The sequence below is a fragment of the Papaver somniferum genome, chromosome 10 (genome assembly GCF_003573695.1).
Source record: "Papaver somniferum cultivar HN1 chromosome 10, ASM357369v1, whole genome shotgun sequence".
In the NCBI taxonomy this organism is placed as follows: Eukaryota; Viridiplantae; Streptophyta; class Magnoliopsida; order Ranunculales; family Papaveraceae; genus Papaver; species Papaver somniferum.
In genome coordinates, this window is record NC_039367.1 from 158,634,432 (window position 1) to 158,645,899 (window position 11,468).

The following is an 11,468-nucleotide window of genomic DNA, read 5'->3' on the forward strand; positions in this document are numbered from 1 at the left end:
GAATGGTTAGAGAACTGTTTCTATGATGTCTTCAATGGTGTTCTCGGGTATGTCTTGTTAACTCTTTGGGTTTTGTCTTGGTTGCGGAAAGAGCATGTAATGGTCTTTGATTTTAATGGAAGTTTTTCTGGTGGTGTTGGCCGTGGATGTATCCTGTAAAGGTGAACCACGTATATCTTGTGTTGTGGTTGTTTATCTCCTGTATTTCTCTTCTTATTTGTCCATGTAAGGCTTAAATCACCAAGTGCCCATTATGATTCTGATTTCCGCTGCGTTCGGGATGCCCATTTTCCTAACAGCTGCATCCAAATTCGAGCAAGTAGAGTGAAAATGAAATTTCTATTCTAGAGTTTGGAAAAGCTAAAAGAAGTATTCAGCTAAACATATATGGAATCAATGGAAACTTAAAATTCAAGCATGGAAAAATGGAAAGTACTAGGTTTGTTGGAGTTAAAATCCAAAAACGAAATCTCTAGCATTCTCAAGATATATAGAGAGGACAGACTACCAGTAAAGCAGACAAATGGAAGGAGGTAGTGCACTCCTCCACCTCACGAGTGTTGACCCCAAGAAATGGGCATTTGACCTTTGGGATACTTCTCATGAAAATATAATGTTAAACTGACAAAGCATGCCCGCTCTGTAATTGTATATATAATTTGAGGCCGAAATACTGGGTCCAAATTGAAAGTTAAGCTAAAAGCTTGAATTCTAGAGTTCTTGGCCTCCAACCAATAGGAATCAAGGGTTTCCAATTTTTTTTTAAATTTTTCTTTCACATCAAACATCCGGGGTGAAGATTACTCACCACTGCACGTCTAAAACACAACCTATCCCTAACTCTATCCTCCTCTCTTCCCTCCTAATACTTCTACAAAACCCTAAAACCCTACTGAAATCGGTTTACCTATCCCTAATTATCTTCTCCTCTCTCTTCCTCTCTCCTCCTCTCTCCCCTCCTACTACTTCTGCAAAACCCTACTGAAATCGGTTTATTTTTCCGTAAAATAATCAGTAAGAAGAATTTCCGCATCAAAATCCGGAGTTTGATCCTCTCAAAAGGATACTTCCAATTCTTATATGACTGCTCTACTCAATTGAGCCATCTTTTGTAAGTTTTTTTTTTTGCCTTAGTTCTCTTGGTGTATGCTTTTTTCTTTTTGCACTGCAGGTGAGAGAGGAACTCCTGCATATTACGCCATTCGTAAATTATTTATGAAAGTAAGCCACTGGAAAATAATTATGATGTATTTTTTGTACAAATCTTTTCATTCCACAATGCAGGAAAACTGGATCAAGTAGCAACTTAGATCTTACGGTTATATAACCCATTATGTTGTTGGATTCGTTTCGTTTTTCATGTTGATTTTGCTTTCAGATCCATTCTCGAGCAAGTCTCAATCCCTAATATAGGATATCCATTTGTGTGAGATATACATTTTGGTTATTTTTCTGTTCTAAACAAACCCCTATTTGTCAAACACAGGTTACAGAGATGTGCTTAGGCATAAATATAGTGCAAGGTACGTATTCTCTGCTCAGAAAGTATGCAGTCACATAAAAACATTTTTCATTCTGGTGTGCAATTTTTTGTTCCTCTGAATTAATGAAGCTTCAATTGTCAGGTGAATTTTGGTGTGACACTTTGAATTGACAATGCATGTTATGATTGCAGCTCAACAAAAGTACTACCTCCGTTTCAAAATAATATGCAGGTTTGTGTGTAATAAGGTTTCATTAATGACTGAAGAAGGTGATATTTATATGCCTATTTTCATTTCTATAGTTTTGTTTTGTTTTGTTTTGGACTAATGTAGTAAGTGGGCTAATGTTGTAACACCGGTTAGGGGAGTCTAGCGCAGAATGTCTATGATGCAGATTAGTTAAAGTTGGCAACCTGCTCAAACACACTTGCCAAAGAAAAAATCCTACCCTATAAGGCCAAGCTCTAGACCAGAGCTTAGAACTCGGAAAAGGAATGACGGGGGTATTACCTTGCGAGTAGTTTAAATATGCCTCATTTACCGAATAGATACCCTTTTTATCGCCAAGCCAAATAAGTTGGTCCTCCTGATTAGGAGATGTCACAATAGATTCAAGCAACGGAATAAGAATAGAGAGTTCAGCAATCTCACTGTCATAGAGTCTTCTTCCGTGATGCAGACCTAAGTCCCAATTTAATCCAGCACCTCCGGAGATGTAAGTCTGAGATATAGACTTGTTCTTGGTACTGGAAAGGTTGAAGAGGACAGGACAGAGGAGAGATAAGGGACCCTGAACATACCATATGTCTTCCCATAGCCTTATTTTGTCTCCTTTTCCTATCTTGAACTGACAATTATTGAAAAAGTCATCGGCAGTAAAATAAATATTCTTCCAGAGACTAACACCATGTTTTTCCTTAGGCTTCATAGTTTTCCACCCTAATTCAACAAAACCATACATGTCTGCTACCACCCTCGACCATAGAGATTTAGATTCACGACCTAATCTCCACCACCGTTTTTGAAGAAGGGATCTGTTTAAGTGCTTTAAACTTCTAATACGAAGAACTCCCACCTTGAGAGGCTTACTCACATTTCTCCAACCTACCCAATGATGCTTTTTAGTTTCAGATGATTCATCCCATAAAAAATTTCTAATAACTCTTTCAATAGATTTTATCACCTTAGAGGGAGCCATGAACAGAGAAAAATAATAAATAGGAATGCTCTGGAGGACACTCTTGATAAGAGTAAGCTTACCATCTCTTGTAAGAGTTTTTCGCTTCCACGAGGCAAGTCTGGCCTTGCAAAGCTCAATGATTCTATCTCATTTAGAAGTGGAGTTGGTTTTGTCCCCTAAAGGCATGCCAAGATACTGAGTTGGAAAACTATCGCAAGAGCAACCCAATATTTCATCCAATCCCTCAATATCCTGAACATCACCAACACCAAATAGACTACATTTAGAAAAATTTGTCTTAAGACCAGAAATACATTGGAACCAGAGAAGAATATATTTGATATTTCTAACTTTCTTAATATTGTCATCCAGAAATACTAAAGTGTCTTCAGTGAATTGGAGATGGCTGACTTTGACAGCATTAACAGAAGAAGAAGAACAAAAACCCCCAAGCATACCCTCCATTTCGGCTTTAACAAACATCATAGTAAGAACCTCAGAAACAAGAAGAAAAAGAAACGGAGATAAAGGTTCGCCTTGCCGTAAACCTTTCTCGGAGGTAAACTTACCAAAAGCAGACCCATTGATAAGCACAGAAAATGGGACCTTAAATATACAACCATAGATCCATTTCTGCCAAATACTACCAAAACCCATTTTTTGAAGAGTCTCCACTAAAAAAGACCATTTAACGTTATCAAAAGCCTTTTCTAAATTGATTTTGCAAACGATCCCAGGGTTACCATTTTTAAGTCTAGAATCAATACATTCGTTAGCTACTAAAATACTGTCTAAAATCTGTCTACCTTTCACGAAAGCTGACTGCTGAATAGAGACGAGTTTAGGAAGCATTACCTTTAAACGCTCAGCTAGAATCTTAGATGTGGATTTATAGATGGTGCTAGTTAAGCTGATGGGTCGCAGATCCTTAATCTCCTCAACAACCTGCTTCTTAGGAATTAAAGCAAGGAACGTCGACTTAAGCCTCCAATCAATTTTTCCTGAAGTTTCGAAGTCCTTCACTACACGCATAATGTCATCCTTCATAAAGTTCCAACACCTCAAAATAATACCAACCTGAAAACCATCAGGACCGGGTGCTCGATTTTGACCAAGAAGTTTAAGGGCAGATGACACTTCCTCTAAAAGAATAGGCCTTTCTAGCCATACTGCATCCTCGAATGATAAGGTTTTGAAATTCAGCTACCCAATAGAAATATTAGTGTTGTCCGTTAACTTAAACCGAGAGCTGAAGTGGTCTAGGATGCTGCTCTTAATCAGGTTCTTGTCTTCCACTATGACAGAGTCAATTTTCAAACTACAAAATGTATTTCTTCTTCTTCGAATCTTTGCTATACGGTGATAATAACTAGTATTTCGGTCACCATCTTCACTCCACCTGATTCTAGATCTATCCCTCCAGAATTGTTTCTTCATGTCAGCCAATTTTTCACTCTCAAGCATCTGGTTATCATATGTTATAACTTCAGACTCTGAAATATCTTCATCATCAATTTTTTGGTCCAACCATTGAATAAGGAGATAGTTCTGTTCACACTTTCTATCAAATTTCCCGAAGACATTTCTATTCCATTCCTTGATTTTACCCTTCAAGGCTTGTAATTTTTTCGCTAAAATAAAATCGGAAGACCCCGTGAAAGTATTAGCCAACGAAACCCACCAAGTCTCCAATAGATCTAGAAATCCTAGTTCAAGCAGCCACATGCTTTCACATCTCCAAGGAGGAGCTCCCCAATCCTCTAAATCACAAGTAAGAATAATTGGTTTGTGGTCCGAAAAAGGCCTACCTAAAGCTTTAACCAAAATACCCGGAAAATGATCATCCCTATCAGATGTTGTCATGAATCTATCAATTTTACTCATTGAGGTGAGAGATCCTTTTTTAATCCAAGTGTACTTAGCCCCATGAATGGGGATATCAATCAGTTCATTAGCATCATACAAATCGCAGAAATCCTTCATGCCTCTAGAAATATTAGAGCAACCTTTTCTTTCATCCATCAATCTGACTTCATTGAAATCCCCCCCCCCCATACACCAAGGTAGACTCCAAATAGTGTGCATTAGATTCAACTCATTCCACATTCTTTGCCTTTCCAAACTTCACAAGGGTCATAAACACCAGAAAATAACCAATTGAAGTTGTCTATAAGATCTCTGAACTGAATGTTTATACTAAAAGTACCTATAATATGAGATTCCATACTTACTATATTAGGGTTCCATATGACAAGTATCCCACCAGAACGACCGATAGAGTCCAAAGAAACCCAATTATGAGCTCTCCCTCCCAAAATTTGAGACACTATAGAGTCAGAGCAAGACTCTAAAAGTGTCTCTTGAAAGACAATAATGACAACCCCTCTTCTTTTAGAGTTTCTCAAACTCTTTATATTCCATGAAATGATGTTCAACATGATAAACAAAATAACAAGACAGAACCCAGAAGAAAACAATAAAACTTATTAATTATCTAGAGCCACCTGCTCTTGTTCCCTACATTTGAAATTGAAAGCAGCTAGGTTCTAAACGGCAGCATGCATCAAAATTTTTATAAACTCATAATCAGACTGTGGTAAACCCAATTGCATTGACACACCAACCTTCTTAATAAATTCAAAAGTTGTATGATATTTAGAATCTAGGTAATAGATTACCATTGCTTCTTTTTCAGGATCTGATAGAGCTTCCTTGAAAAATTCACCAGTTGGAGAGAAAGGAGGGGTGTTGCTAAAGTTGCCATCACTGGACTGAGAGGATGAAGAAGGAGAAGGAATGGATACCACCAATTTAGGTTGCGATTCTGAATTGGTAATCGAGACATCCCTACCATTGCAGTTGTGAGCAGTACACGGACATCCAATGCATTCACCAATTGAATCCCTAACAGCTTCCATATTGAGTCTATTGTATAACCTTTCACGTTAAACGGAGGAATCAGAGGTATAATCATCCGCAAGAATTCCTGAATCACCACAGAGATAAGAACCATATTCTTAATTTTCAGACCCAGACGGAGAATTTGAAGAATAACAATCCAGTTTTTTTGTATTTCCCATTGAAATTGACGTAATAGTACTAGGGGGAAATTTTCCACCATTTTTAGCTTTAGCCCACTGCTCTGGGCCCAAAGACCTTGTAGAAGAGCCCACGTCCCTAATTTTCCCGTTAATAATTTCTTCATTGCCAGCTAATGGTCTTGCTTTAGGTCTGTAGGCAAAACTGTGACTACACGAGTCTGAAGAATCTCGTGACTGATTCGAGTTTGCTTTTGACTTTCATTTGTCAGCACCAGACTGATGCTGTTGTTTACCCGTGTCTGCAGATCCATCTGACACTGGCTTATCATCTTTACCAGCAGATATTACAGGATCCAAAGATACCCCGCCATCAAGGCTACCTTACCGGAAACCGGGTTGAAGACTTTGATACACTGCAGACCGTTATTGATATTTGAAGATTGATCTTTCGCTTTTTCAATCGAAGCCCTGAATGGTAAAGATTTGAAATTGACTTCTACAATTTTTTGGACATTGTCCACCGGGCCGCGAACTTTGAGCTCCATCAGAGAAAGATTCCAACCATTTCTCGTATCCTCTGAAACTTCAAGGAGACCACCACATTTTGATCCAATGGTTTCAAAAGTATTTTGATTCCATAGAGAAAATGGAATTCCTCCGACTTCTATCCAACATGACTGAATTTTAAGCACTTCCTTCTCGGACAACATATTAAGTTTTGATGTCCATGGCGAGAATTTGAAGTTAAACCCATTAAAACTCCAACGAGATTTTGAAAGAAGCTCAGTCCTCATCTCTGAATTTGGAACTTTGAACAACACTTTAGAATTCGAGAAAGGCTGAAGAAAGAATACCTCGTTCTTCTCCAAACACTTACCCAAATGCTTACCAATTGAATCCCAAGATACCATGTTAGCATCAGATGATAAAACCACCATATGATTCCAGTTTTCCTTTTCAATAGGTAACACTTCAGTCTCCAATTTGGGTTTATTCCAAACAGATGGAGGGTTTGGGAAACGAACCGACGATGGTGAAGACTGAGATTTCTGGATTGAAACTTCCTGAATCGGACTGAGTTGATTGATAATTGTTATAATTTGTTTCCATCCATTCCCCATATCACCTGCTGGGAAGTAGATATCTGCAGAATTTGCCCAAGCATTAGGACCAGATAATTTTATACATTCACCATTATTGTTTTTTCCCCTTGTTACTGTTAACCACTCATCTGAATCGGTGAACTGCCAAATTTGAGATTTTGACCATGATTTAGTGATCTCCAATGGTAAGCCCTTTCGAAACCAACATAACCCCTTTTGATTAACCCATAGAGTAGAGAACCTATCATCCTTGGATTCAATAATTTGAAACTTTCCAGACTTACTCCCATACCCCTTTGTAAACGAAAAACCCTTAGCTTCGATCCAACAACAAATACCATTTTTCTTAAGAAAAGAACGAGAGTTACATGATCTATAAGTTTTCCTACTCTTCACCGTCTTCCATCCATCTTCATCACTCTGAGAAAACAAGCTGGTCTTCATTGAAGCTACCTAAAACAAACAGCTGAGTCGACTCCTAAACGATTGCCCGATCCACGCTCTCACCCTCTCCTCCTCAGATAAGAAATCACTTTACCTCCAACTTGAATACGAAGACTCATCAGGCGACTTCCATGGCCTCTCTGAAGAAACCTGCTTACCAGACTCATATGTGGTTGATCTCGAACGTGGATGCCTCTGTTTTGAAGATGCATGGTTACTGATGGGTGTGTGGATCTGAGAAGCTGATGTTCTAATAGACGCAACGCGGTATTTGGCAAGGCCTGGCTCTGAACGGTTTCCATACCCACTAGGTGTAGCTGGAGGACCAAATGCGGAACTGGTCTTAGCATAACTCAAGCCTTGTTTAACAGATGAATTCCTATAATATATGAAATCAAGAGATCAATAACCAGGTTAACCAGAAAAGAAGAAGAAACTAAAAAATATAAGATGATAATAACAACAATTCTTACCTTTTTTCATAAAACAACATATACGCTTGTGACTGAAGGACCTGTTGTAAGAAACTTCACGAACAACCAGTTCATCTAAACAATAGGTGAAATCTTTGTTATCTTCTTCACTACCTCCACTTTTATCGCCTCTCACATACGCAAAACAGTGGCCTGTATCCACTGATCCCTCGTGCACCACAACACCGATGAGGTGATATTCAAGCATATCACCCCCGACATACCTAAAAACAAAGATTGTACATAATATAAATTAAACAAATACAACCCACCTCACAAACACAAGCATTCTCAAATAAGTAGTACTAAACTGGAAACATTTCGACAGATATCAATCATATAACCACCAATTCCTTATCTAACATTTGAGTCCCTACCAATTGAATAATCATGGAAGGTGCTAAGGTCCTTCCATAATGGTGGAGATCTTAAGTATTTGACCTTGATGTATAATCTAGTTTGTATTTGCCTATTTTGTGTTAGAGGTCGAGCCAGAATGCCGGTTTTGGGGACAACTGTAGATTAAAGTGCAATTATCATTTTCGTATTTGTCTATGTTTTATGGGACTAAAGGCTTAGAACAAGAAGAACAAGGAAAAAAAACAGACATGAAGAAGAAAAAATACCTGTCGTCCATGTATGCTCGTAGATCAAAGGTCTCCTCAAAGATAATATGGTCATTTATCTTCTTATTCTCCGCGTTAAACCTCTTTAAGCTAATTGTCAAAATCAAAGGAGCACGAATAACTCGAATACTTTTATTCCCACCCATGCAAGAACAACGATCACAGCGCCTACCAGGGAGAAATTCCAACTCTATATACTGGTCTAAGCAAGTAATTAAGGACACTGCGGCATCCTTATTGCCAACCATGGAAGCACGACTCAAGTCACCAGTAACAGGGATTGGTAGTAATATCTGTAGAAAAAGCTCGTCATGTTCATTAGTGTACCTACAGTTATACATAGGGCAAGATGTGGTATTCAAGACCTGGCCTCCAAAGATCGAATGCACCAAGAGAGGAGGTGAATTCGGAAAGGTCTGAGCCAGATCTTCTTCTTCCTCTCGCAGTCTCTGAAGTAAGCAAACAAGAAACTCTTGGCTGTCTTGATCCTGACCATCGCCGAATTGGGGGGATTTGGCACAAAAGCAGTAGTACAAATTTCGAAAACGTTCGTCACAATCTGAGACCGGGGAAGACTTGTTTCGATGAACAGTTCCTTTATTGCTTTAGTGAGTGGTTTATCATAGTCATTCAGTTTCATGAAATGAACACGCAGGTGGGGAATGCACAGTAAGACCTGGATAACGGCACTGAAGAAGCAGTTCCTGTTAAAATTGTGGAAGCCACGGATAATGTAGGCGCCACTTTTTCGCACAGATTCAGGCTTTTTGTATTCGTAACTCTGAGGACATGAAATGGACAAAGATCAATTATGATTACAAACTGAGTTTAGGAAAACAACAAAGTGAGCAAATAAACCTCAAACATATGGAAAAACAAGAGATAAATTAGGAAAGTAGATTAGATAATTCAAAGAGGCAGAAAATTTAGCCAAAAATATAAAGAGGGTCAATCTGTTGGGATTGTTGAGATTAGGACAAATTCAAAAGCCTGGGACGAATCCAAGGTACAGAAGTTCAGAATAGATACTTTGGAATACAAGTTGAGTTTTTTATCCAGTAGAAACTACCAAAAGAAAAACTAGTTTATGCAAATTCATTAACTAACTTTTGTGAATCAACACAAAGTTTGAACCTTTGATCTGTACTACCAGTTAGAGGAGTACTCTGATTGATAAAACTAATTTGATTTCTTACCAAGTTTGAGGGAGAGATGAGGAATGTGGGGATTTAGGTTTACAAAAATGTTATACATAATATTATGAAATTGAAACAAGATTATTGAAAGAGAATATTAAGATTATTAATTTCATCATATTAAGATTAATCCTCCTACACTCATAACAAGAGGAATGCAGAGATTATTGAATAACAATAAGATCTGTGAATTAAGGAATTACCTTGGGTTGTTGACATTGACATTCTCTGATTGACTCTGCATGAGCTATGACATCATGTAATTCTTTTCTTAATCCTGAAATCTCCCGTCGTATTGATTCCACATCTCCATTATCATCTCCCTAGTCACACACAGACAGAGAAGAATAGTTTCTTTTAGAAAGGAGTTCTAGATTTGCGATGGTGAACTTGAGGCTCATCCCTTAGGATTTTGAAAATATCCGGCGCATGCCCAAAAAAAAAATATTTTTATTGTCAGGTTCATAATTAATTTTAGGTATCGTGACACTCATAATTACATGAAATTATTAAAAATGTCTGCATGACGGATTATGCATCCGCATGACGGGTTATGCATCAGGAGTATAATTGGCAGCTCAATTTGGACATAACATATTTAAAAATCCGCACCTTGGAATTTTACAAATTTTATATCGTTGGAAATCTTTTTAAGAGAGCTACGCAACGACTACAAACAAGAATATCAAATTTTTGTTTTTCACGAAAAAATCGGAGGTGATCGTCATTTTAGGCAAAATTTTCGAAAACTTGATACATAACCATTATGCAGCCACCAAAAAAGACGCATAACACATTCTGCAGACGCATAACGAATTATGCAACCATTTTCTCCACTGCATAACAAATTATGCATTTGGATAACAAAGTTATGCATCTACAACAAGTTATGTAACCATTGTTTTGGTTGATTTTAGTGCGTCCATAAAAAATTGATGCATAATGCAGTATGCATCCATATTTACGGATGCATATCAGGTTATGCATTTATTTTCTCGATGCATAAAAGATTGTGCAACAATTTCTCGATGCATAATGCATTATGCAGTCGTATTTTCGGATGCATAACAGGTTATGCATCCATTTTCACGACTGCATAACATGTTATGTAGATATTATTGTAGGTGCATGACAAGTTATGCAGCCTCATTTTTTGTTGGTTTCAATACTAAGAAAAAAGTAACTACATAACGTGTTATGCAACCGTTTTCTGGACTGCATAACAAGTTATGCAAAAAAAAAAAGCCGCAGAACGTGTTATGCAACCAATTTCGAGAATGTATAACAAGTTATGCAACAAATTTTGTAGATGCATAACCTGTTATGCATCACTATTCACAATTCCATTTTATTTTAAATACACGTCACACACACACCAAACCCATTTGCACTTCCATCTCCTTTATCTTGCCACTACAGCATCCTTTTAGCTCAGAAAGTAGTATTTAATTGTTTGATGATGCAACATGCAACACACAAGCAACTGACAATTCAAATAACCCTCTTCATGAGAAGTCTAAAAAAAATAAAAACATTGAAGCAAGGCCTGCAAGCACATAACAGCCTTGGTATACTATTCTTTCTCCACCCAACCTGTAATCAGAGCTTCCAATCTTCTTAAGCATAGTTCAAATGGAAATATATCATTTTGAACGTAAAGCTTCCTTATGGCGTTGGCATTAAATGGAAGATATGACGGGAAAACCATTCCAGCATTATGAATTCTGGTTATTGATAAACACAACTATTATGTATAACATTAGTCCCATTTAATCATGATAAACATTTCCAAGCACTGCGACCAAAGGTATATGGTGTATTTGTTTAGATCAGAAAAATAACATGGAGTCCACACCCCATAATCTGTAATAATTGGATTTCTCATGTGCTTTCAGTTATAACCAAATGAATTTTAAGTCAA

The 11,468-nt window shown here is 37.6% G+C and overlaps 1 protein-coding gene across 1 annotated transcript; it reads right to left on the minus strand.

Annotated features, from left to right (window-relative positions):
- Positions 1-7,334: 7,334 nt before the first annotated feature.
- LOC113315008 lies at positions 7,335-7,765 on the minus strand. Its single transcript, XM_026563324.1, has 2 exons — positions 7,726-7,765; positions 7,335-7,631 (listed from the first exon to the last, which is right to left on the minus strand). Exons 1-2 carry the CDS (start codon positions 7,743-7,745, stop codon positions 7,343-7,345), a joined length of 309 nt encoding a protein of 102 aa, XP_026419109.1. The 5' UTR covers positions 7,746-7,765; the 3' UTR covers positions 7,335-7,342.
- Positions 7,766-11,468: the final 3,703 nt, after the last annotated feature.

Coding starts and splice junctions, on each gene's coding strand:
- LOC113315008 (XM_026563324.1), bottom strand. CDS start 7,745: ATGTTGTTTTATGAAAAAAG. Junction 7,632..7,725: donor ATGTTGTTTTATGAAAAAAG/GTAAGAATTGTT, acceptor CATATATTATAG/GAATTCATCTGTTAAACAAG.